At 51.0% G+C, this 24,936-nt stretch overlaps 8 protein-coding genes and 1 non-coding gene across 9 annotated transcripts; 7 read left to right on the top strand and 2 right to left on the bottom strand.

Moving 5' to 3' along the window:
- The first annotated feature begins 1,050 nt into the window (after positions 1 to 1,050).
- On the top strand, positions 1,051 to 1,132 carry EI97DRAFT_t18. Its single transcript has one exon. It is a non-coding gene; the product is annotated as a tRNA-Leu (tRNA).
- Positions 1,133 to 1,594: 462 nt separating this feature from the next.
- EI97DRAFT_478418 (uncharacterized protein) lies at positions 1,595 to 2,874 on the top strand (the record flags this gene model as incomplete). The annotated part of the gene is made up of 4 exons (XM_033801986.1): positions 1,595 to 1,854; positions 1,925 to 2,319; positions 2,529 to 2,627; positions 2,728 to 2,874. Exons 1-4 carry the CDS (start codon positions 1,626 to 1,628, stop codon positions 2,872 to 2,874), a joined length of 870 nt encoding a protein of 289 aa, XP_033657986.1. The 5' UTR covers positions 1,595 to 1,625.
- Positions 2,875 to 3,038: 164 nt separating this feature from the next.
- On the top strand, positions 3,039 to 5,575 carry EI97DRAFT_411741 (uncharacterized protein). Its single transcript, XM_033796741.1, has 4 exons — positions 3,039 to 3,365; positions 3,438 to 4,112; positions 4,194 to 4,572; positions 4,617 to 5,575. The coding sequence occupies exons 1-4, from the start codon at positions 3,320 to 3,322 to the stop codon at positions 5,434 to 5,436; spliced, it is 1,920 nt and encodes a 639-aa protein (XP_033657985.1). The 5' UTR covers positions 3,039 to 3,319; the 3' UTR covers positions 5,437 to 5,575.
- Positions 5,576 to 6,128: 553 nt separating this feature from the next.
- On the top strand, positions 6,129 to 7,826 carry EI97DRAFT_439460 (uncharacterized protein; the record flags this gene model as incomplete). Its single annotated transcript, XM_033799559.1, has 2 exons — positions 6,129 to 6,518; positions 6,615 to 7,826. The coding sequence occupies 2 exons, from the start codon at positions 6,129 to 6,131 to the stop codon at positions 7,824 to 7,826; spliced, it is 1,602 nt and encodes a 533-aa protein (XP_033657984.1).
- Positions 7,827 to 8,035: 209 nt separating this feature from the next.
- On the bottom strand, positions 8,036 to 13,564 carry EI97DRAFT_498619 (uncharacterized protein; the record flags this gene model as incomplete). Its single annotated transcript, XM_033802564.1, has 5 exons — positions 11,402 to 13,564; positions 11,131 to 11,153; positions 10,074 to 10,463; positions 8,199 to 9,791; positions 8,036 to 8,084 (listed from the first exon to the last, which is right to left on the bottom strand). The coding sequence occupies exons 1-5, from the start codon at positions 13,529 to 13,531 to the stop codon at positions 8,036 to 8,038; spliced, it is 4,185 nt and encodes a 1,394-aa protein (XP_033657983.1). The 5' UTR covers positions 13,532 to 13,564.
- Positions 13,565 to 13,881: 317 nt separating this feature from the next.
- On the top strand, positions 13,882 to 15,872 carry EI97DRAFT_439458 (uncharacterized protein; the record flags this gene model as incomplete). Its single annotated transcript, XM_033799558.1, has 4 exons — positions 13,882 to 13,914; positions 13,962 to 14,246; positions 14,305 to 15,797; positions 15,851 to 15,872. 4 exons carry the CDS (start codon positions 13,882 to 13,884, stop codon positions 15,870 to 15,872), a joined length of 1,833 nt encoding a protein of 610 aa, XP_033657982.1.
- A 343-nt stretch (positions 15,873 to 16,215) lies between these two features.
- EI97DRAFT_391582 (transcription factor SipA3) lies at positions 16,216 to 20,456 on the bottom strand (the record flags this gene model as incomplete). The annotated part of the gene is made up of 3 exons (XM_033796244.1): positions 20,261 to 20,456; positions 16,521 to 20,201; positions 16,216 to 16,459 (listed from the first exon to the last, which is right to left on the bottom strand). Coding segments are annotated over exons 1-3 (3,993 nt in total), but the record flags the coding sequence as incomplete, so codon positions are not given.
- A 214-nt stretch (positions 20,457 to 20,670) lies between these two features.
- Positions 20,671 to 23,087, top strand: EI97DRAFT_464394 (uncharacterized protein). The gene is made up of 2 exons (XM_033801417.1): positions 20,671 to 20,914; positions 20,967 to 23,087. Exons 1-2 carry the CDS (start codon positions 20,692 to 20,694, stop codon positions 22,697 to 22,699), a joined length of 1,956 nt encoding a protein of 651 aa, XP_033657980.1. The 5' UTR covers positions 20,671 to 20,691; the 3' UTR covers positions 22,700 to 23,087.
- A 1,364-nt stretch (positions 23,088 to 24,451) lies between these two features.
- EI97DRAFT_430164 (uncharacterized protein) lies at positions 24,452 to 24,904 on the top strand. The gene has a single exon (XM_033797612.1). It carries the CDS (start codon positions 24,479 to 24,481, stop codon positions 24,710 to 24,712), a length of 234 nt encoding a protein of 77 aa, XP_033657979.1. The 5' UTR covers positions 24,452 to 24,478; the 3' UTR covers positions 24,713 to 24,904.
- Positions 24,905 to 24,936: the final 32 nt, after the last annotated feature.

The raw sequence follows: 24,936 nt of genomic DNA, 5'->3' as shown, positions 1-24,936 counted from the left end.
TTTCTACATCTAATCTAAACAGCTAGCAGGGCAGCAATATAGGAGGTCCTGCAATTAGCTTTGTAGCGTGCCTCTATATATAGTAGTATGTTTAAAAAGAAAATTTCACCTGTTGCATTATTAAGTCGTAGCTAGTTAACTTGTGCTAGGTAGGTAATTCCACCTACGGGGGAATTGCAGCCGGATGTTCAGTCGGACGAGGAAAGCCGCAGTAGGTCTGGTTATGTGCGGCTGATGGACTTTTTCTCTGACAAATCCCATACACCGCAGCAAGTTAATGGAGGTTCGTCGCTTCGCAAATTTTACCTCTTGCATCTTAATAGGCATACCTTCCTCACTTCTTTGGGCGAAGGGTGGAGAATGTTCCTCCCTCTGGCTTTGCCAAGCTTATGGCAAGCGAGTGAAATGGAGCCTCAAGCATTGCGGGCCATTGACCTTAGACCAACCATCATTTGGAAGTATATAAACGTTGGCGCAGTAGGTAACGGAGACAAAATCGTGCATGTCCTGAGCCCTTGCACCTGCGCATGAGCTGAGTAGAAAGGGGTAAGTGAAACTGCCCGTGGCCTATTGTCTTTCAATCACTATAAGCCCTATCGAAGACTGCCATATAGAGCCTGCAGGGCAAAGCTTAGAGTGGCAAACGAGCCTGACTCTCCCGTTTCACCACGGAATATGTCTTCACCTTGCTAGTCCAGTCGTAGCATTCCAATTCACTCCTTCAGATTTATGGTAGCCCCGTGTTTGTGTCGCTTGATCTTTTGCAAACATTTCACATCAGAATCAATACTAAACTACTATGCCTTCTGTTTGGGCCCACTAAAATACTCCTCAGTATCGGCGTTCATCAAACGGAGGGTGACAGGGTAACATGCCGCAATGCACCCTAAATTCTTCAAAACAAAATGTAATAAACACCTGTTTCTCCGCTTAATACAGCATTTTTACATGCGTAACTGCCACTGATGCTTTATGTTTCAGGTTTGATCGCTGAGCGATTTATAAGCGTGCTACTATATAACATTTAAGTCATACAGAAATAATGTTTCAGGTGAGATGGCCGAGCGGTCTAAGGCGCTAGCTTCAGGTGCTAGTCATGAAAATGGCGTGGGTTCGAATCCCACTCTCATCAACATATTTTTGCCCCTGGGTTCCACTCTGCTGAAGTGTTCGTTGGGTGGTGCAGAACAAATTTTCCTTGTGCGTGGCACTGAAACGAACGGCGTATATTTGAGTATGGGCCAATAAAGGCCCACCTTTTCATTTTCCTCTCCTCTGCTATTCCTAGAGTATGGTTTCTGCAAGGCTTGAAAACCCGTTCGAAATAATTAAACAATAAGAAGAGTGGCAAATTGCAACATGCATACTGGTTCCCTGAACTCTCAATGTACAGGAACAGAGTCCGCATTGGCGTCTTCAAAAGGCGAGTCTAGCGGAGCGAAGATATTGTCATGCCGGCTATGGCGTTTGGTGGTGCGCTGTCCCTTCATTGACACTTCACAGTGAATGTCAAACAGTGCCCAAGGGCACCGCAGTTATATGAAGGACTTACTCCGACTTATGCGTATGAAGTATACTTGCTACATAGAGTTCTGCCTCTCGAGATATTGCCATCCGCAGCCGGCATGAATCCAAATGGGCCTGCACGCCCACACTGTCACTCACCTGGTGGAAACCCCCCTATGTACGCATACCAATATGAGTATCTGATACGGTCAATGTCGGCTTTGAGAGCTCCAGGGCTGCTCGTGTTTCCTAGAAATCCGAATGCTCTGCCTGTAAACCTGTATAAACAGCGGAGTCTAATAGATTTTGACTACTGGGCTGCCGTCAATGATACGCTGAGACAAAAAGGTCCGTAATATGATGACAATTAAGACTAGGTTTAGTGATGCATGTTCACGGTTGCTGACTTCTCAAAAAGGCGCGGTTCTTCCGTATGACTTCGCAGTGATCTGCTCAACTCCAGGGCACCAACGATGCAAATCGCTGAAGCAGAAGAAAGGCACCAATATCACAACCGTAGTGCTTAAGAATCAGGCAAAAATAGGTACTCACCCTTTAAGCTCCGATACACCAATGAAGAATGCGAAACAGGTCAGTGCCGAGTCCAGAGTGGAGCAGTCAAAGAGTGTCGAGATTTTCGGCGTAACCAGTCATGAAGAGCCATTGCAGACCTTGTTCGAGACGGATCTGGAAACCGCTACAAACTGCACAGAATATGAGAAGGGCCAGAACGCGGCATGTTTGATGCCGGCAGATATGCCTGGGGAGAGAGTGTTGAACTGGGTGGAAATATTCGATAATCTGAGTAGCATCGTAAAGCGCACAGTTTTCCGCTGGGTTGGGATTTTAGTCGGAAGCATGTAGATATAGTTTCCGGCCCCTCTCTATCGAGAAAGTGTTGCTGCAGAACAATGTTAGTGTTCAGTTCACTGCTATAGCTATCCTTGAGGAACCGGCTCCGTATGTTGACACGAACCACGTGGAACCGTAGGTAGTGCCTATTACCAATTGTTTTGGTGCAGACCTGGCAAACCGGTACCCAAGTTTGGGTTGGGTCATTTGTCGTTGTCTGCATGCGGTGTCTGCGGGGAACTTGTCAAGGCCGACATCCGTACCCTCGGGTGCGTGAAGTGTCCGTCATCATCAGTGGCAAACAGGAGGCTCTCTTCTGATGGAATATGTCCATCTCTGATATCCTAGTACTCTACTTAGAGTATGTAGACGATAGAAGTCACGACGCATGGTAGTGAGGGCGCACCAAGCTCAGACAACCGGGTGCATTGGATGCAGTGGTCACACTCGGTTTCTATTCACTCGGGAATGTCGCAGCTGGATCCCCTGATCTGGAATCTACCGACGTGTCGATAGTTCACAACCGCATGCGGCGCAAACAAAGTGAAGGGATAGTCTGATGTGGAGTGCTGAGAACTACGCCAGCCACCGATGTCCATCACGCTTATCTCCTTCGGCTCTCCTTGCATTCGTCCTCAATGTATACGGCGTACAGCCAGCCCCCTGCAACAACACACAGTCCTCGCACCGACAGCTCTCTGCGAAAACCACGGTGTAACACAAACAGTTCTCGCCTTGCGCCGCCAAGAGATCCGTCGAAGACCGAATCCCTTCATGGCGCCGTTCAATGCATGTTTGAACAACTGCGGCTAAATCCACTTGCCCTTCTCAACCTTGGACTTCTCAGTGCTGCTTATGCTCACAATGCGCACGTCTCTTCCGTCGACTCCTGCTCTATGAATGCTCTTTGTCGGCTTCCTACGCGGATAAGGACACCGTCTATAGCATTTCAGATTGCGATATGCTTTCCCCAATATCCACGGGGTCGCAGTCGGCCCAGAGTGAAGGTACGGTGTAGGGCAACCTCGCACTCACTACATCGAGATAGGATACGCTAGCTGACCTTGGACATCGTACAGGAGCCTCCACGTCCTCGTCCGTTCTGTCCCCTCCCTCGCCCTTAAGTCCTTCAAGCCCACAAAAGGAGGCCGCGCCGCGCAAGAAGAGAGGAAGGCCCAGGATGGATCCCCAGCAGACCAGAGCCGCTCAGCGTCGGGGAAAGGGGTCGCCCGAGGTTCAGTTCCTGACGGCCACTCATCCCTCGGAGTTCAAGTCTGCCGAAAACAAGAAGACGGTGCGGTCAGGAGCCATGAAACATTATCGGAGTCAATATAAAGACCACGGAAAGAAGAAGAAAACCCAAGACGACACGGCAAGCTCATGTACCCCTGTGGCAGGACCGAATGTTGAGGGTTGGCCTTCCCGAACCATGCCAACCGCAGGCCATTCCGATCACCAACACCCATTACCCAGGGCGTGGGCAGGTTGGAGAAAGGAGATACTCAATCCAGAAGCGTCCGCCGCCATGGTCCCACATACGCCTCGCTCACAACACGTCGTATCTAGCGTGTCTCCCTCTATGGCCATCGTGAAGGAGGTGGATTACGAAGAGAACGACTCTCACGAACAAGAAATGATGCAAATGTTAGTACACGACCTGCGTATAATGACAATCGGCGATGGCGTTGATAGTTTCTGTGTCTTTCCCCAGTTTCGCAGCGCGGAACTGAATTCAATGAATCTCGTTCGCGAATGTAAGCATTGATTTAAGTGCGCACGCAATGAGAGAATCCATACATTTTAATAGTTTAGCCTACAACTGCTGACGAGTCTAGGTCTCCGAGCATTTGCAACTCCCGCCACTATTGCTAGATGGAAGCCCTTGATGATGGTCCATGAGCATATCTTGCTCAGCTCAACTGCCATCGCGTCTACTTGGATAGATATGCAGACCAGGATATCCGGTGACACACGCCGGACTATGCTCTTGAAGGGCGAGGTGATTAGCTGGATCAATCAGCGCCTTCGAGATCCCGCTCAGCAATTTCAAGACTCAACATTGATGATCATCCTGCAATTGTTAGTCGGAGAGATGTGGAGTTGTGACGAGGAAACCTTGCGCATCCACGAAAAAGGGATTGCACGACTGATCAACCATCGGGGTGGTATGACCGGCCTCGGTGGGGCTGGAGCCATGGCCGAAGTGGCAGCTTCGTAAGTCGTTCACACACGTCTCCGACGATGGCTGACAATTCCAGATGCTGCCAGCATACCGATATCATATGTGGTGCATCTCCGCTTCCACTCTTCCAAGAATGGGAGTCGATGATGCCGACGCCGGTGGAAGACATTGCTGGAATACCATGGTCGCCACTGTTCAGCCCCCGCCTGGAGTTCTCTAGTCTCCGTTTGGGCCCGCGCTGCTCCCCAGAGACTTACGATCTACTATGTGCCATGCGATATATTACCGATCTCTTCATAGAACATATGGAAAAAGACCCTATTCGCGAATTAGAATCCGACGAAGTCGTTGATATGACTTCCCCTAACCGACGGCAACAAGAATACGACACGAAAATTGATCCCATCTACCAACATTTACTTGACCTTCCATCGGCTTCCATACCCGGTCTTTCCACTTCCAACGACTGGGTTTACGAGGCCTGCCGAATTGCAGCTATCATTCATGCAACGGCTATCATACGCCGCGTCCCTTTTCATGTGGCTGCAGAAGGTTCGGAACGCGGTCGACGCATGACTGATGATCTGTATGCCGCTCTAGAGCTCTCGAACACGCAAAATGTCTGGGGCAATCTCGCGGGGGTGTTGTATTGGGTATCTCTCGTTGGCGTTAGTGCTGCGCGCACCCCAAAGGCAGTGGAGCTGTGTCGGCTCCCGGGCAAGCAGGCAGCTCAGCCCCATGATGAGGCTTGGGTGCGCAGATGTTTTGTCATGTATGCGACACGGACGATGCTTATATTGATCTTTCAACATCCACTACCGGTTGTCCTGTCTCAGCGCAAGATGTTACGAATTCAGGAGCTTGTGGGAAGGGGATACGCCAGCTCCAAGCTTTGAATGATACCCATGAGTTTAGTCGAATGATATCATATTTGTGGGCACGACCAAGTCCACTACCACCGAAGCGAGCGGTGAGCTCAATATCTGCATTTTGTGCGTAGGGTGTCCTTTCCTGCCAAGTACGACTGCTCCTGACTTTAGAATACAAATATTGAGCCTTCAGGGAAGCAGCGCCCGATAACTTCAGTGGCAGATCTCATCTGGCGACTGGTCCCGTCTAGTGCCACCACATCGATGTGCATACTTCACCACTTTCTGATCCCCATGCAAGGCCCCCAATGCCGAACGTTCGTTCACATCCCGTACGCAACTGATAGTACATCACGATCGCTTTCGAGTTCTCTGTCAACATTCTCCCGGCGCTATCTATGGCCGACTCGTCTTCCCTATGACCTGCTCGAATCTCGACCGCCGGCTACGACTTGTACTGTCGATTGCGCCCGTTAATATTCGTCGCTAGCTCTTATTATTCTATACCAGCTGTAAACGACACAAGCGCCATAGATATAACTGCTATCGTTGTGGTGATCGGCGCTTGCTGATTCGTCCTCCTCGTTCTAATCGGTGTCATCGTACTGTATATCTGGCAGAGCAATCGAGCGAAGCGCAGTCAAACTGTGGACGGGCAAGTCGATGAAGCTCCTCGTGCGCACCAACGACCGTCAATTAAGCTGGGTAGGCCAAGATCCATGTCGCTGGGGACGCTGTTCGCCTTTACAGAAAAAGAGGTCTTGGTGCCCTCAGTCAGTTCCCTGATACAAGCCGCAGACGAGGAAATGTACGGTTCCGCGCTGTTCAGAGCTGTACATTGCCATGCCACATGCTGTTCGACTATCGAAAGCATCCTTGACGCATTCGCCGAAGCTTTGAAGGGGCAGCCTTTTGCAGAACGAATAAGATATACATCCCAGGTTCGCCAATACGTTTCCAGCAGAAAGCACCACAGGAGCGGAAGGCATAGTTCCGGAGGGACGAACGAAAGATTATCTATTGTGAGCCTGCCCAAACATCCGCTCGATATCCTCGAACGAGTATTCGGAAATGCGCGCTGTAAGAGAATGCGCCACGAGCCGAAGCTGGTGCGCTTAAAGAACCCATTACTACCTTGCAGATCGGAGTTTCGATATCACGACAGATCGTGGATGCTTGGTTTTCTGCAACTGAAGCAATCGAAGGCGCCGATTCAGATTACCGTTACTTCTAGCGAACTGGTCGCGTTCTCACTCTTTCTGGCAACTCCATTGGTAGCGGGCTGGTCTCGTAATAACCAAGACCGTCAAGAAACCGTCCAAATATCAGAACCCGGCGCCGTCGGCATTTCCTTCCAGACAAGTCCATCTGCAGATGGTATCCGCCGCATGCACCTTCAGCGCCGTGTCCAAGACCTATCAGAAAAAGCACCTCTGTTGTCATCTGGATACTCGAGCTACTTCTCAAAAGTCCTCGCATGCGGTTGCCTTCCTCTCTCAAAATCTGGACATTCCACAGAAATCATATATATCAGCTCTAACGTAGCCAGGGCGATATGCTTGGGAAAACCGGTGATGCTGCTTCCTTCAATCCGCGTCCTCTCTATGGCTCGACCAATCCAATTCCTCATGCGTTTGCCGCGTGGCCGCACTCCTCTTGTTCATGTCCTTGCGTCCTCTTCGCCCAATCCTTCTAGCCACCTCCCAGACGATCTCCTCAGCTGTCTCTCCATCCTCGCATTGACCCACCCACCGCCAATGGCGTCCAACGCCCTCATCTCCACCATTACCTTCATCGCCTCCGGTGGACTCCCTCCAGGCCGCCTGCTTCAACGTCTAGAGTCGGTAGTAGGGAAGGTGCATCGCTACTCCACCTCTCACGCAGGATTGTTCGGGGAGATGTACCGTGACACTCAAATCCGCGAACTCACCAGGGAGCACCTACGGCTGGGGAAATTTGGCATCGACTCGGAGACGCGCGAGGCGCACGACGCCGCCGGAGCAGATACCATGGGGCGCAAGGCAGCGAGAGTGGCGAGGTGGAATCTTGCCTTGCAACGTTTAATGGGCATGCTTGTTGAGCGGGGCAGGTATAAAAGAGACGAGGCCGTATCGGCCGTCAAGAGCTTGCTTAAAGTGCAATTTGAAGAAAGTTATCGGGCTGCGTTGAGGGCGCGGGAAATACGAGTTCCTGAGAATCCGAAATCAAAGCGGAGAACGGATATGCCGACCCTGGCTAGGCAGGTGGAGGAGATCTTGAAGATGGAATTGCCGCTAGATATTGACGCGCTTGCAACTTTGGCGCGGCTGATGTTGGTGGGGTGGTGTTACAGTGTTGTGGGTGTGGCGTGGGAGGATGGGGAGGAAGGGGTGAGACTGGAGATCCCGAAGGAGGAACATGAGATGGTTCTGATGTAGCTTGAGCCGTAATGCGGTGTTGGGACTCTATCCTTATCATTGAAGCCTGTGGCATTTCTAGGGGGCTGGATGTAAGAGCAGCCATTAGGAGTATTGTCCGGCTTGGAATCAGGGTTTAGTTGAGAGTAGTGTGTACCTTTGAGCTTCTTGGATACCCGGTACGTATGTTAGAGTTCAGTGATCGGGATGTTAACTTGCATAACATCGGATCAGTTGATTGAATCGCTGTCGTCAAACCGCCTTTTCTCTTTGGAACAACTGAAATACCATTCAGTTATGGCCCCTCTAAGCATCAACACCATGAGACCTGAATAACAGGTACCATCCAAAAATGATAACCCAGACCAACAATACACAATCCTAGCGTCGCACTATTCATCCGGACCCATGACCTCCAATCCCTTGCAAACCCCTATCCACCCATCCCTCATCCCGTACCACACCTCTTCCATCTTTTCACCCTCCCTGCCATCCCTCCTCCTTTCCATTCTCTCTGCCTCATCACCAGCTCCATCAAGACTATTCCTCCTCTGGCGACTAGGCGCCCTCTTCTTATGTCTAGATGGTAGCAGAGTATCCACCTTCAACCCCTTTCCGTCAAGCTCGCCATTGACCTCATAACCGTGACGGACAGGTCCACGCATGCTCCCAGGGGAGATGAGTGTGCTGTCGAGAAGGGCGTGCCAGCGGGAGAGATATATACCCGGGCCGTGAGTTGTACCGTAATGCTTGCGGTGCGACTGCTCGTTTGGTTGGGAAGAAGTAGGCTGAGTTGTCGTACGGACGAGTGTCTTAAGCCGAGAGCGGGACGTTCTGGTAAGCTGTTCGAGGTGCTTCGCATGTTTGTCTAGTAGCGGCTTTAGCTGTTCCTGCTTTTCTGTCGGCAATGATGAAAACAGCGAGTGCAATGGGCCCGTCATGTCACCAGCGCCTCCAGAGGCATGGCCCTCGTTTCCGGAGCCGTGCGTGCGGAACTCGCCGACACAGGATTTCGCATACTCGAGGTATTGATTTGCAAGATCGGGTGCGTTCTTCGCGACCTGATGGAAGAATTTGTGGGCAGAGGGAACGTGTTTGCGGAGGAGTTGAACGTAGTCTTCCACTGTTGGCATGCTAGAGGGGCTCAGGTGAGAAGAGTCCGCCGCGCTTGCGGAACCATCAAGAGGGACAGGACCAGGTGAGCTGGAGCGGCTGTTATTTGCGCTTGATGTTTTACTACCGGGACCGTTGGCACTGTTGAGTTTCTTCGGTTTGGAGACTTTGATCAGGTCATCGATGAAGTTTTCGGCATCCGTCACAGTGCCAGAGAGATCAACGGCGTTGTGAACTGCCCTGATAATGGGTTCGAACGCTGATACTAGGTCCCGTATAGCGGATGTCAGGAGGTCCGGCTGCATTTTGCAAAGGATCTTGGTGAGTTCTTCTCTATCGCGTATTGAGAGCATTGTGCTGTAGTGCTCCATAGCAAGGTCGTGATGATGTGCGGTCAAGGTATCAGGGTCGATGTGCGGATCGGACGTTTCCAGAATCACACAGATGATGGATTTTGATTCCCGTATCGAGATGTTCCTCCCTGCCTCGTGGGTGTCGCGAGACGCATATACGTAGTTCCGTATTGCTTTGAAGACCTTCTTCTCTGGTGCGTCGCGCTGGGATTCTAGTTTCTGGGCCCGTCGCTGGAACTCTGCTGTGTCCCAAGCCATGACCGTAGAGATAATCTGCTGCATCAGATTCATTCCGTCGTTTGCATTGTTGGTAATACCCATCCAGTTCGTAACAGCAGTGAAAGAAACCTTGGTCAAGACCAGCTTGACCATGCCGTTGATCATTGTTGCTGCATTGCCCACTCGTAAAGTCTGCTTGACAAGGTAATATGGCACAAGTCGATGGACGTTCTCGATTAGCCGGAGGATATACTGGCCGTCCGGGGACATTATAAAAACATGGTGTAAGAGAGATGCGAGGCTATGCGTACATTAGCCAGTGAGTCTAAAGACGTGCATGCACCAGGGGTCGAACTTTAGTAGTATGTACTCGTGCGCTCCTTGGACAAGGCTTGAATGGTCTTCCAGTTTCCCGGTTTCCGCCGTCTTTTTGAACGTCTCTTCAAGCAGGTCCCCATATATGACCTCCCTGACAGCGTCGTCCTAGGCGCGCAATATATCCTCCGGGTCGCTGGTGTTGTAAACTGCTGTCCTGTCCTTCTTCCCTGAAGGCCACCCTCCTAACATTCCCCGCGCTACATACTCAAGCATACTGCTGATCGCAGTCGCCATAGCCTTCCTCGCCCCGATAGCTCCTTTATCATAACTCTCACTCAACTCCGCATCGCCCAACTTCTCCACCAACACCTTGACCTTATCCTGCCAGAAATCGACTCCCACATTTCTCAAGCCAGGTAACCGCAACACGAACTTGTTCAACATATTCTGAAGCAGCGGCGAAGTTGTCTGGACGCCATCATTCTTACGGAACGGGTATCCATATGTGGAGATGGCTTGAGGGTATTTGAAGGCTTCGATTTCGGCGTACAGCTGGTGGTGGATTAGGATGTCAAAGAGAGCGTGCGTTTGTGCGGATGTGAGCGGAGGAGAGGTCATGATTGTGGAAGGGGGTGCATGTTGTTGCGCCTTGCGGCTGTTTGCAGGGTGTAAGTATGTTTGGTTGACGAGCAACGCGGCATCAACGTCATCAGCTCAGATTTGTGGCTGTACGTGGCTGTGTGTGGCTGTGCCTTCTCATCGATTTTGAACATGAACGCAAATATCAATGCATTAAAGTGACATTAACTTTGCGTAAGAGGGATTTAACATAATATGCGGACTTCATAGGAGTTAAGAGATGTATAACTGAATTGTATCTCAACCGCGCAATACCGCATTAAAGGCCTCCCATAGAGGCAATGCCACATGATAGGCAAAGAACATTGCGACATCTTCCTATTACAAGTTATCCGGTCAATCTCGGTGCTACAGAGTTTGAGTCATATTTGTATCTCCTCCACGGTTCTATGCCTCACGAAAAATGTCCATCGGCTCTGGTATAGCGAAGTTATATTTTCGCCGCTGCAGGTGGTCAAGTACTCGGAAATAAACTGTGCGCCCTCAAAACAGAAGCAGCAATGATTGATCCAAAAAGAATATTGATTTGCCGGAGAAGCTTGTGATGAATGATCTCATCGTCAAATGGTATCCCAAGAGCCCCTTTCTAGGTCCAGATCCTGCACGTATGGTCCAAGCCCGCCTATCGAGGTGCTCCTCCGTTAGCCGGAGTTACGAGGACTTGGAAGTGCAAAGCCACTTACTAACATGAAGTAAATACGCTGGACTTGGGTTTGAGTAGCATCGGACAATCTAGAGCGGGAAGGCAGATGGGATGTTTCAATGACTCGACACATTCAAGCAGGGAACTAGGCGGAAAAGAACGTAAGTCGTGTTCATTCAGAGAGTATCCGTAGTATTACTACTCCTGAGTGAATCTCGATGCATGTTCATTGCACAGAACTACAGTCTCACTCCATAACGTCTCATCATGAAGAACAAAACCCGCAACGTAATCACAGTACCCAAACATACCATCCATAAGACGAGGGAGCCACTCCCTATAACGATAAAAAGAATGGTGACCCCTACTTGTAGTAAGTCTAGTAGAGTTTCGCGCTTCTCTGGCTTTAACAGAGATGCGATCAAATTAACACCCAAAAACAATGCGGGTCGGTCCAGCTTTGTCGGAACCAGATTCAAGGTTGCTGCGCCGAGAAGAAACAGCAGGACGCCGCTGGATCCCATATTGAGTCCCAGGCAAAGGGTCACGATTGATAACACGAGACCAATATAGAGAGTCAAAAAGCTTGACTTTGGCATCGATGCATCCGCTGTAGGAGGAAAAAGAACGATCGTAACACGCGTTGCGCAATATAATGGGAGAAAGTAGATAATGAAGGCGTGGGGGAACGATATATCCATGACCCAACGCCAGACGCTCGGTTGAATGACTCCAATGTCGACAACGAGGTTATCTTGTCCGGCATGTCGCTCCCACGATAGCTTTGTCCTCAGTGTTTTTGGTCTTTTATGCAGTGGTAGTAGTAGAGCAAGGATATCGAGGTACCAATGGGGGAGGAGACGTAACACATACTGAAAAGGTCTACTCCGTGAGCGACTCTCGGCGGGGCCCCACCGAGTTCTCTGAGGGCCTATCTGGATTGTAGCATCCCTACCGGCAGATACGTCCATGTGAGTGGTTGGTATGGCATTCACGCTAAGCCGGTTTCTGGTTGTATCCCTAAACCGTTGTATACTGACTGTGGCCGCATACGGAGAACCGACATCAATGTCGACCCGTACAAGGATTTTGGACACTTTCTGAAATGACCTGCGTCTCTGCGGTTCGGGCTCAGCTGGGGTATGTGTCGTATTGGAGTATTGTTCTTCGGACGGTTCTGTGAAGATGATACCATACGATAGGGTGTCACCGGCTCGGAAGGGAGTTAGCTCGAATCTCTCCATCTCCGTGGCCATATAATGCCAGTGGTCAGACGGATCAAGGTAAACCATTTGTCGCCATTGCAGATGTCGAAAGCCTGCGTATCCGGGGAAGCGAACTATCATAAAGCGACGGTTCCCTGCTAAAACTGATCTCAACAGAGAGCAGTCCCTAATGGTGGCAGAATCATATTCCGCCTCTGTTACCAGTCGAAGTCTGCTGACGCCTTGCCGGACCAGGACCTTCGCATTCCGATCTATAGCTCTCAGTCGTACTCCAATGCGGCTCGTTGGGTGATCCTTTACGCATGAAAGGACAGCAACATATGAGTTTCTCTTGCCTCTAGCTCTGAAGATAGGCAGTCGTATTTGGAGCCCCTGATTGTTGAGAGAAAATGGCGCAAGGTCTTCATTGATTGTAGAGATGCAATTCGATCTGGCGAAGCATTCTGGGCTAGACGCAAGCAGATCCGTGGGTTCTCCTGTATCACCCGATGGCAAAGTCCAGGCGAGGAATGTCTGGTCTAAGTTCCGCTTGATAATTTCCTCTTGAAGTCTCTGGAAAGCCTTGGAGCCGCCTTCACCGTACAAGAGGGGCATATTGACGTCAAAGATTCCGAGCAGGCTATAGGCGATATCTTCATCTCTCGTTGTTTCCCGACCGGCCGCCCATGCCATCTTCGTTGCTATGCTGGCAGCTCGAACATATACAATAGAGCCGTTTCCTTGCAGAGCTCTCCTGTCAATCCCGGTCACACTTTGGATCGGTCCAGCTAGATCTCGTCTCGTACCCATATGTTGCCACTTTGAGTTGTAGAATTCAACTTCCCGAGGCGCTAAAAGCTCTTGCAGCGTCCACCCACGAGTATGCCACCGAGCATTCGGAAAGTCGTCATGGCCTTCAACATCTTCGAGGAAGGCGTAACACATGGCCGCATCTTGATACCATTTGAACATGGAGTTGATGGATTCGCTCAAAACAGCGCTGCTGGTTTTATCGATGCAGCAAGTGTCGACCCATACATAGTCATAGCCATCTTCTTGGGCCCGGTGGCAAGTGGAAACAATCTTCCTATAACCGGATTTGTGCCTTGCGCTTCCAGCCTGGTATTCTTGGAACGAAACCTCCTCTGGGCCCCAGGTGTGCGAGAGGATAGCGTACCGCTCCAGACGACTCCCGACGTCCACCAGCTCGTAGGTGTGGGCGTTTATGAGCCACATGGTTTCTAGAAGAGATGCTTGTGCTGATCCCGTTGGCGGGACGATGTGGATGCCTTACAGATCTTATGACCCAGCTGGCAGTCTTGACTCGTGATGGCCAAACATGGTTTAGCGGCTCTGTATTTGAGCCCCTGATGTGTGGAAGCCTATAAGCGCTGACCAACCATAAGCTTCAGCCTTGCGGCGGAGGAAGTCCAGCAAAAAGTATAGAAATGAAAGAGTTACCTTAATCAGTCCCGTCCTTGCGCGACTACAGTATCGAAGTTTCCCAGTTTTGTGTAACAGCATCAAGGCGTAAACCTTTCAATCGAGCAGTGACTTGGATTTCATAGATTCATCAATTCATAGCCATGTCATCCCAAGATCTACGCCCGCGAATCTGCGTAAGTGATAAATATCCTAACGAAGAAGCCCTGCTGACATTCCATAGCTTCCAGGATTTGGCCATTCACTTCAACACTGGTTGACCACAAACGGAAAGGGAGAGCCCTTGTCTGAATATCTCTGCGCCTTAGCCCGCTGGAGACATAGTCCTATGACCATTCGAGATCGCTGCATGCTAGCTTTCATGAATGAAATCACCGACAAGCCAGAATGGACCCGTAAGGTCTTCAATGAAAGCATTGTCAAGAAGTGGAAGAGCGAAACAATGACAATGGACTGGGACAAAGCAGGTATCCCTATGGGAGACTTTAGCGGAAGAATGTTTGACTACGTGGGTAGTTCATCGTCTCGATATTGCGCCTTTCGGCTGTCAGACACTGAGGGTTTAGTGCATCGCAGAGCTTCGAGACAAGGCCACTTTCTCTGACCAATATCACATGGTTCGAGTCCTTGATATCGATGCCGTGATTCTGAAATCCGATAACGCAGTGGACGCAGAGCTCAATGCAGCGCTCCGGTCTGCCGTTCGTCCGCTGGAAGATGTGCCGGACGTGAAAAAGGATTGGCATCCTGGATCCGACGGCAAGGTGCTGGATCTCGTCCATCCGTCACTTTTCCCTCTTATTTACGGCCGCTCTCGCATTCTGCCAAATTCGGTCGTGTCCCTTGACGACTGCGTTAAAAGGATAGGCGAGGGTGAAGTCATTCCGCAGCCTACACAATCTACCATCCAGAAGGTTAGAACGCGCCAGAGAATAAAAGAGTGGGAAGTTTGGTCCAAAAACTTCCAGTGGCTCCCTTGCAATGTGACCTTCCCTGATGGAAAGAACGCAAGTATCGAGTCCTACATCAACAACCTCCATCCCGACGACCATGCGGACTTGTATAGGGTGATTGAGCAATTAATAACCAGATCCGTGCCCCTCTTCAATATCGTCTGCCAGTTCCACCCAGGCGGTTCAAGGAAACAGGGACATAGAGCATGGACGGACGCAATCGAAGCTCATTCGCCCGTAGAGCCTATGCCCCCAAGGCCGCAAGACCCAACTGGCGAGGAAGACTGGACAGACGACAGGAGGAGGTGCGCAGACACGCATTGGCGCCATCAGTGGTGGATGGAAAACCGCGTGATGATCAAACCGGAACCGGAAAACTACGGTGGATTACAGTATACGAAAACCCCAGAATTGATTGATAACCAATTCAGCTTCCTTGGGGAAAGGCAGAAAAATTTGCAGGTCATCGTCAAACTCGCAAACATCCACCTCACTCCCGAAAAGCCAGAATATGAAGGCGGCGGTTGGCATGTCGAGGGGCAGTTGAATGAGCACATCATCGCAACGGCTCTCTATTACTACGACAATGAGAACATCACAGATTCTCGGCTGCAATTCCGCACGAATGTGGTCGCTGGGGAGCTCGAGGTAGATCTTGACTACATGCAGAATGACCATGAGGGGATCGAACAGATTTTTGGGTTCCATGGCAACTATGATGAGGCGGTTCAGGAGTTGGGTTCCGTCCTCACGTGCGAAGGAAGACTCATAGCGTTTCCAAATGGTTTTCAGCATCGGGTTGGCGGATTCAAGCTTGCAGATCCCACGAAACCCGGCCATAGGAAGATCGTGGCACTTTTCCTTGTGGATCCCATGCTTCCGATCATATCGACGGCGAACGTTCCTCCGCAGCAACGCGACTGGTGGCTGAGGTCGATTGGTGCTAAAGACGGCGCGCTCGGCGAGAGGCTGCCCGCTGAGCTGGTTCACATGGTCGGAAGCCGTGTGGATGACTTCCCAATCGGACTGGAGGAAGCAAAAGTGGTTCGGGAGAAGCTGATGGAAGAGAGGGGGAAATTGGATCGGACTGTTGATACCGTGTATCGGTATGAACGGTTTTCTTTTTGTGAACATTGACGGCCATGCTGTGGTGGAGCAGTGATATGTACGGCTGTTTATAATGGTCCTTACTTATTCCTCCCTCTTGATAACCCAATGGTATCAACTAAGCGTATTGAAATTAGCAAGACGGCCTTAATTAACTCTATTTCTGGATATTGATGACAACTTGCTGATTCCATCAGCTCCATGGCCATGGCCGATGTGCCGAGCCCGTGACGCTTCTAGTATTCCGACCCATATAGAACATAGTACATAGATACCATCTTACATTCATATCAAGCGCCGCCCTGCCTGGTGCACCTCTCGCAAAGCGCTCTCACAATCAGTGCAATACCGCTTGATCCGCTCTTCTGCGTCGCCCGTTTCTCGATTTACGGCACCTTTCCGATCTGTGGACTGACCAAGTAGACCGCCAATCCGGCTGCAGGAACCTACTTCTTCTGCCAGCCAGGTCTCGAACTCTGCAGCTAGAACTTCTTGCTCGATGCGGTTGACCACGCGCAATGCCACAAGGACGTCATGACGGCGGATGCTAAGGGATTGTCGGTAACGGCGGAGGCGTTCTTGTGTATGTCTCGAGGACATGGTTGGGAAGTGGGAGACAGCGTCATCCGTGTCCTTGAGCAATGAAGCGAAGGTAAGGTGGCTATTTTTATGGCAGTCAGTAGTCAAGTCAAGGCCCAGCATCATCAAAGCTGTCAGCTTACCATTTATTGTTCTCTGAACCGGGAATTGACGCAAAGAACGGGACGACGGAATCATTAAGATGAAGGAATGACTCTTCAACATCCCTGAGGTACACAGCACGCGACATTGTGCTAGTAGACACAACGCCCAGGCTTTTCATGAACTTAACCGCATTCCTGTCTTGCCACCAGAGCCAAGTGTCACGGCTGGTGTAAAAGAGGTTCGATCCGGCACTCAAAACTAGGAGCAGAACAAGGAGCCTATGGGCGGACACAACCTTACCCAAGCTGGCACCAAGGGTAAGGATCCAAGAACATACTCTCGAAATGATGCTGATAAGGATGTTACCAATAAGCTGTGCAATGAACGAGCCAGTTGTCTGGCGCCGGAGCTTGAATTTGCGAGGCCGATTCGGTGGCGGAATATCCTTCGCCTCCACTTGCACTGCCGTGCTTTGCGCCCCTATATGCCCGAAAATGCCCACAACCTTATGAGTGGATCTGTTATGTCCAAGCCTCGCTACCTGATCATTGACCACATCGAGCAGGTCTTGGGCTTCGAGCTCCAAATCTTGCAGGCCTTGTCGTTCGATCAATCTCTTTCCGAATCGGGGAGCCCGATGCCAGTCAACTTTGATGTGAATGGCAAGCCTGCACCTTGCCTTGTGAACATGCGTGATCACAATTTTACTCAACAGCATATAGCGGTCTGATGCGGGGAGATGCCAAGGCACTTTCCTATCGGCCACGCTATAGCAGAGATGATCGTTGAGTACCTCAATGACTTGAAAGTCGTTGATAACGATCGCACCTCCTGACCTTCCAGGCTGGGCGACCTCATATTCAAAATCGCGACGTTGTGTTCCGTGTTCGTTTGTCGTCCAGGGTCCTTGAACGACACGTTGCGCCCACCGTTCACGGTATAACATCTGAAAGACGGTGCTCTTATCGCCAAATAGGATGTGAAACAGACCCTTGGCGCTGATGTCAAACTCCTTCTCAGCTGCAAGTCCAGTCATGCCTTGGGGTACGAAGACAACAGGGTGTGACGGCAACTTGAACTTTGTCGCATTCTTGTTGAACTCTATGCCTTGGGTGGGAAAGAGGTTACCATCAATGCGAAGGCTAGCTTTGACGTCTCTTCCACCGTCTAACGGGTGGTGCATGCCTATGTCTTCCCAGTCTGCGTCGGGCGACTGGTCATTGTCACCTCCTTCATGCTTGATCAGCATCCTCACCACCTCGTCAGGGCTGTTCTCTTGTGTGGTGGCGTTGCGAACAAGGAAATTGAGCCTCCGCTCGAGCAATTTGAGTGGTTCAAGGAAAGTCTTAACAGTGAGCCGCGTTGCGCCATCTTTCCTCGCGTTGGGCTTGAAGTGTAGGAAGAGGAAGTCGCAGTCCTTACCAGGTGCAGCAGTCACTTCATCGATGGACGCAAGGCTTATACCTGTGATCAATACCATGCCCAAATGGTTGCTGTAGAAGTACATCTCTTTCGCAGTCACGTATACTCTTCCGGGGAATTCTTGCTGTTCGGTCGGATTCCACACAGCCCTGAGCACCATGACCAACTTCTCATCGCGTGGTACATTGGGAAACAGGATGCGGAACTGCGCGTCCTGCAGTCGGAGAGTTGCCGGATAATAACTAGGGAAATCATCTGTGACCGCAGCGGGTCGTTGGGCGGGCGTTGTACCACCTAGACTCATACTCTTCCGATGGGCTACAGTCGCTGATGTCGTGCTTCCTGCTGACGGGGTTTGGGAAGACATCTCCCCTGATTTATCTAGGGGCTCAAGTCCTGGCGAACGTCCAACGGGACTGGGTGGTTGAGACGCGCTCCGGTCGCGGGGTGGGGTGACTTCTCCACGCTCAAGACGATTCAAATAGCCCCAGTTGACCGAGCCCCACAGGTTTGCCATAAGACCTCCAGGCATATTACTTGACTTGCCAAGTCCAATGCCTCGTTCTGCACTAACGGCGACTGCAGCCTTGCTAAGGTTCGTTGCAGCAGGGGGATTTGCCAGAGTGGACGGCGCAAGGCTGCTTACGGGCAACGTCTGCCCTACCACCAGGCGTGTATCTGGTAAGCCTTGTGCGGGTGCAGTGATTTGCCCAACTTGGACGATGTTGTGACTGGCGGAGGCTAAACTCGCGGAGATGAGGCTAGCGATGCCGCCAGTCGTGGAAGAAGGGTTGTTGGAACTCAACTGAGGGCCCAAAGTTGCTTTGCGGGTCAGGTCGAGCTTCTCCATAATTCGTGCAGCATGGTCGCGCCGGCTTCCCTCGCCCTCTCTGTCGTTCGCGGTACCGCGCCTTGTTATATCGAAGCTTCCTCGCACGTGACCCTCACCGCCGGGAATAGCAAGGGAGTCTCCACGCTCAGACGCACCCAGGTCGTCGCTGAGTTGAGATGCATGTCCTTCTGAGGTCTTCGCTGCAAACTCAGGGGCTACTGGGGTGCTGATGGAAAATGCGGCATCCACGTTCCCTTCTTTCGACGTGTCCTCCAATGCTTTCCGCTTGGCCACTTCGAAGGATGATATCCAATCCGTAAGCTCGGCCTGGGTCTCGGCCTGTAGAAGGACAGTCGTATCTTTTGTCTTCACTTCGAAGCAAAACCGGCGTTCCTCCTGAAAGGCCGGCCGAATTCCGCAAAGCAGGACACCGACCTTCTCGGATTCTTCCACCGCTCCGGACCGCGAGCCCTGCGCGAGCCAACCGAAAACACCATTCTTGACGAAAAACCACCTCCTAACCCAGTATGTCCGCGCAGGCTTTCCGGTTATGGTTCTCTGAAATAACCAACCTTGCTTCTCTGCTTTTTCATTTGCGGGATCCGGTTTGGCTGGTGAGTGCAGGTTGGCCGCTTGTGGCCCTTGTTTCCCCAAGTACGGCACGGTGGAGGCGGCATAGTCGTCCAGATCTCTCGAAGGGCGGGCAGCTAGTTCAGCCGCATTCTCCACTTGTTGCCTGGCCAAATGCAGCTCCCTCTTGAACACCCTTTCACCATTCTCCATCTCTTTGCTCCATCCGCGCACCCGCTCTATATCTGCGTTCCATGTAGCAAACGATTTGTTCGATGATTCCCTGGCAGACTTCATATCGCGCCACTGCTCATTGATAACCTTGACCAGCAGCTTATCAAGATTGGCCCGCACCTGAGGCGCCAGGACGCAAAAGTCCATGCTTGCTTTCAGGTATGCGCGGCGCGCCTCATGAAGTTGGAACGCATCTTCCCGCAGCGAAGAGGGCTCTTTGGTCTTCGCCTGGCCGGCGTATCGCGCAATCAAGCCATCGAAGGTGCGTTGTGTGGCGTCCAACGACTTACGTGCCTCTTTGAGCATGCGCAAATCACTTTGTACGAACGCCTTTATGGGTTCACATACAGCGCTCTCTCCCCTCTTCATCGCCCTGAGCGTGCCATTCCAGAAGTCCCGAGCTCCTTCTCCAAAGCGCTTTAGAGCCAAGACTGTGTAATCGTGGTCGAGTACAGCTTCCGAAATCTGCAAAGGGGGATGTGCCGCTTGTATGTAGTTGTCAACAAGAGTTTGGAGGGCGTTCATCTCTGTAGCGAGCTTCGAAACCGCTTTGACGTACGTGTCGAGCCATCGTTCCACGAGATCGATCTGTTCGCTAAAATGGACGGCGGTAGCACGGAACGTAGGTGAATCAAGGGCGGCCTCTTTGATAACCACGGGACTGTTTGTCTGTAAGTATCCGGTACCCGAAAGCTAGCAAACAGTGTGTGCGACGCCTACATTAACGCCAAAGGCTTTGCTACGGGCTCCAACACGGGCGGCTGGATCGCGGCGCCATTGCCCGCCATGTCGGTGCCCTCGGCCGTAGGGTCAGAAGGGTTGGAAAAGGAAAATCCGCAGACGAGGCATCGAACAGAGAGGTCTATGCAGTATGGAATGAGAGAGAGGTGCAATCTGTGGAAGCTACCTCGACGCGTCTACATCCAAGTCAAGCACCCCACGTGCAGTGGAGGTCCATGATGTCTCCGAAGGTTAAATTACTGTTCTACCGGAAGCCCATTGGCCAGCTCTCAATTACGTCAGCTGCCGCTGCTCCCCACTGTAATACCGGAATCAGACCGCCCGGCAGAACCACGCTTGGCACCCAAAATTTATTGTAGTCGCAAAACCATCGACCTCTTACTTCCATTCACGGTTACTTTTGCATAAATATGACGAAAGACAAGGAAAAAAGGGAGCTGAAGCGGACGAAACATAGCTTGGGGGATGACAACGCCCCTCTCAATGCTGCGGACGAGCGACCCACGAAAAAAGCAAGGCTACTCGACGACAGCGACGGCGACGGCGACGATAACGGCGACATTGCGTTGAAGGTTAACGAAGAGTATGCGCGGCGCTTCGAACATAACAAAAAACGCGCGGAAAGACATAGACGTAGGTTCAGAGCCCTCTCTTGAGACTTTAACTGGATCGCTGACTGCGGTAGTCGAGGAAAAATACGGCAAGAATGCGGATCAGGACGACGATGAGTCCGAAGAAGATTCTGAGGAGGATGTGACTGAAGATGACGAGGGTGAACTTCTTACAGAAGCCCTAGACGCTGAGATTGCTGCTACTCTGCGCGCGATTCGCGCCAAGGATCCTCGCATATACGACAAAAATGCTAAATTCTATACGGGAATCGACGAGGATACTGAAGGGGATGGCTCAGGGGCACAGAAGGAGAAGCCGATGACTCTGAAAGACTACCATACGAAAAACTTGCTCGAGGGAAAATTCAACCCTGAGGAGGAGGAGGATGCGGCGCCCGTCAAGACCCATCAACAGGAGTTAGAAGAGGCCAAACAGGAAGCTTTGGACGCGATAAAGGCAGCCGCAGGCTCGGACGATGAGGACGACGACGACTTCCTCGTCGCCAAGTCCAAGCCGGCCCCTAAGGAACGCCCCACGATCACCGAAGAGGACGTCGAGAATGCGGATAAAGATCCCGAAACATTTCTCTCCAACTATATGGCTGCGCGCGCGTGGATACCGACCGACAAGTCGCAGTGGAAACCGCTTGAGTCTGACGACGATGAGTTCGACGCAGAGGCGGAAGAGTTTGAGAATGCATACAACCACTACTTTGAAGATTACGAAGGCCAGAACGAGAAGCTTGTCACATATGCCCGTGACGCGGTAGCCAGTACGACTGTGCGTCGAGAAGAGAAGAGTGCACGCCGTAAGGCGAGAGAAGCAGCGCGAGCGAAGCGTGAAGCCGAGAAGAGGGAAAGGGAAGAGGAGCGTGCTCGACTACGCAAACTCAGGGTAGAAGAAATGGAAGAGAAGGTCAAACAGATACGAAAGCTCGGTGGCTTCAGTGCACGGGACTTCAAAGTGGAAGACTGGGCCGATGTTCTTGAGGCCGACTGGTCAGACAACCAGTGGGATGCGGAGATGCGGAAGCGCTTTGGCGATGCATATTATGAGGGCGAAGAAGAGGATGATTCAGATGCCGAGGGCGCAGACAAGGGCAAGAAGAAGAAAAAGAAACCGAAGAAGCCGAAATTTGACGATGACATCGACATCAAGGATATCGTACCTGATTTTGACGATGAGGAAGCGGTTGCACCAGACCTCTTGTCCGACAATGAAGACGTAGATATGGCTGACGGTGACCTTGACGAGGACGACGCGAAACCTCGCTCCAAGAGCTACAAGCAGCAGAAGCAGGAGCGCGCCGACGCGAAGAGTGCGGCTCGTCGTGATCGCCGCCTGATCGAAAAATTGGTCGACTCCAACCTGGAGGTTGAAGCTGCCCTGGTCTCAAAGAAGGGATCTGCTGGATTTCGCTACCGTGAGACCTCCCCGACTACCTTCGGCCTTACTCCACGGGACATCCTACTCGCTACCGATGCTCAGCTCAACGAATTTGCTGGCCTCAAGAAATTGGCAACATTCAGAGATCCTGCCAAGAAGAAGAAGGATAAGAAGCATCTCAGCAAGAAAGCCAGAATACGACAGTGGCGCAAGGATACGTTTGGTGACGAGGACGGACCAAAGGGCGGCTTTGAGCTTCTGTTGGGAGACGAAGCTGCTCCTGTCAGCGGCCCAAGGAACAGCAAAGAGAAAAAGGTCGCTGTTGAGGCGTGTGCTCTTGATATCCGGGAAGACGATGGAGATGGCAAGAGGAAGAAGAAGAGGAGCAGAAAGCGGAAGAGCTCTGCGGTTGACGCTTGATTGTTTGATAGGTAGAGGTCAACGTGTTATCGGTTATAGCCGCACGCACTGACATCTAGTTCTGGTATTTGTGCCTGTGCATCGCCGCATGCAGTAGATTTGGGTCATGGGAATGCAGTATGAAGTGACAAAACGCAAATATGGAAGACAGGCATACGCCTATTCGTCCCACCGAGCAAATCTGTGCAATTTCTCTGCAGTCTAGATTACCCAGCCAGAGCAGCTCTATTGATTACAGCTGAGTAGGCCATCAGTGGAGGTTTATTTCATGGTTTATGATATCTGTACAGGGGCGTTGCAAAGCTAAATAGCAAGGTCTGCCATATAGCTATATCGCTTCTGCGTTCTGTTGTTTACTCTTATCATCTTCAAAACACACCCAGCTCCCTGGTTTCTCCAGTTCTGAAATACGCTTTGTTCCCCGCTGCAGTCTCGATTCAGATACGTATGTTCTTTTGAAATAGACTGACATATCAACTGTGTGCACTGCAGCGTCCTACCTAGCTCGGAGAATTCTTCGCTCTATCACTAAGCTCGATCTTCCACTGGACATCACTGTACAAGTTACCAGTATACAGTCCCTTATAGCTGCCTCTTTACATGATAGTATGATGCGATACTAGTTATGAAATATGATAAGCCACACCCTTTGCCGCCATGGCGCAAGTCAACGTTCCCGTTCCATTCCGAGAGCGTCTCTTGATTTTCAAGAGGCTTAAGCAGGGTGCGCATTGCCCACACTGAGCTTCGTTCCACATTGCGGTTCCACATTGCGGTTCACTAGCGCATGTGTTCTTCTCAAACCGTTAGAAGTCTCAAGCTAGTGTAGGTACCTTCAATGATCTTAGACACACGTAGTTCGAGTCAATCACCCTAGGGTACCTAAAAGAAACGTTTTGCAGTGGAGAAGTTGAGATGACCTTTCGATGCAGTTATTTTCAACTCGCGCACTACTTTAAAATGCTGGCGAGCTTTATGCTTATCAAAGAGACGCGGAGAATCTGGTCGGATAAGTTGGTTGCTACACAAGTGGAGTTGCTTCCGCTTGTTTCCTTAGGTGAAGCCACGGATATGTCGATGGCGATATGGTTACCTAGGTACCCTCAGGATGACATCTACGTTAAATGACAAGCACGAGAAACTGTCCATGGATATCAGATCGGTCGCATATCCAACTGCCGTGAATAAAGTCCGAACTTTTTCCTCACGCCATCTCTTCGGGCAGTTGACGTCGCTAGATATATGAAACTGGCCTGCTCCCAGAACTCCTGGGTGAGAAAAACTGTCCGTGAACTCGTCGCATCAGCATGGACAATGCCGCCCTTTATGTTTTCAAAGAGTATTCTTTATGCCAGCATCAGCTGATAATGATCCGATGATTTTGCTGTAAACGTGTTGTTAAGGTACTCACGTTCCAAGGCGCGACATATGTTGTTTCAGATGGCCGCGAATGCTCGACCCATCAAAGTCCGATTTCAGCCATGTTGAAACAAGGTCGTTTCGCATCGTAAAACAACGTCCGCGGAGCAAAGGGTACTCTAAAAATTGGTCGCACCCTTTGAGTTGCTTGCAGTGCGTGGTACTCAGTCCCTCCTATCGCCAGCGTTGATCGCTGTACTTCGCCTCGTTTTGTCTATTCTTTTCATCCTACATAGGCTTTAATACTCTGTTCGGCTGGATCCGCCCTACGAACCTTTTCCTGGACTGCACCACTATTTTTCGACGACGATCTGCACCCTCCTCTAACTTCTACGAAATATCTCTGTAACAATCTTCAACATGTCCACCCTGGTAACATCGATAATACCAGCTGCAACTACAGCACAGACTGTTTCCGCAACTGCACAAGCATTTCGCAACGCGAATGGCTCACCTATCGTCAATCTCACGGTCGGCAACTATATCACTATTGTTGCCGTAATTCTGTTTGGTGTCGGGCTTGGGCTATTTATTTGGTGGTACTGCGGGAAGAAAAGAGTGGACGCAAGAAACAAAGCGAAAGGTGTGGCATGAAGACGAGCAAACGGCCTGAGCGAACACCCACCCTACGATCCGGAGGAAGGACATAGTCGCTCGGAGAAGATAGCCCGAAGAATGTCAAGTGGTATAAGAATCATGTCCGAAGCATGACGGCGAAGAGGGGCAAGGGGCGATGAGAGGACTCCCGAATTTAGACTTCCAGAAAGCCGGGGAACCATACCGAAGATATGAACTTTACTCCGACTCGATGAGAGCTT

The sequence above is a fragment of the Westerdykella ornata genome, assembly GCF_010094085.1.
Source record: "Westerdykella ornata strain CBS 379.55 unplaced genomic scaffold EI97scaffold_2, whole genome shotgun sequence".
In the NCBI taxonomy this organism is placed as follows: Eukaryota; Fungi; Ascomycota; class Dothideomycetes; order Pleosporales; family Sporormiaceae; genus Westerdykella; species Westerdykella ornata.
The sequence above is the reverse complement of the archived record's forward strand: the minus strand, read 5'-3'. Positions and strand labels throughout refer to the sequence as shown.

Excerpts from the sequence above, each read along its gene's own strand:
- EI97DRAFT_430164 (XM_033797612.1), top strand. The coding sequence starts at position 24,479 with ATGTCCACCCTGGTAACATCGATAATACCAGCTGCAACTACAGCACAG.
- EI97DRAFT_411741 (XM_033796741.1), top strand. The coding sequence starts at position 3,320 with ATGCTTTCCCCAATATCCACGGGGTCGCAGTCGGCCCAGAGTGAAG. Across the intron at positions 3,366-3,437 it reads GCAGTCGGCCCAGAGTGAAG|GAGCCTCCACGTCCTCGTCC; the intron begins GTACGGTGTAGG and ends GACATCGTACAG. Across the intron at positions 4,573-4,616 it reads ATGGCCGAAGTGGCAGCTTC|ATGCTGCCAGCATACCGATA; the intron begins GTAAGTCGTTCA and ends TGACAATTCCAG.
- EI97DRAFT_464394 (XM_033801417.1), top strand. The coding sequence starts at position 20,692 with ATGACGAAAGACAAGGAAAAAAGGGAGCTGAAGCGGACGAAACATAGC. Across the intron at positions 20,915-20,966 it reads ACGCGCGGAAAGACATAGAC|TCGAGGAAAAATACGGCAAG; the intron begins GTAGGTTCAGAG and ends TGACTGCGGTAG.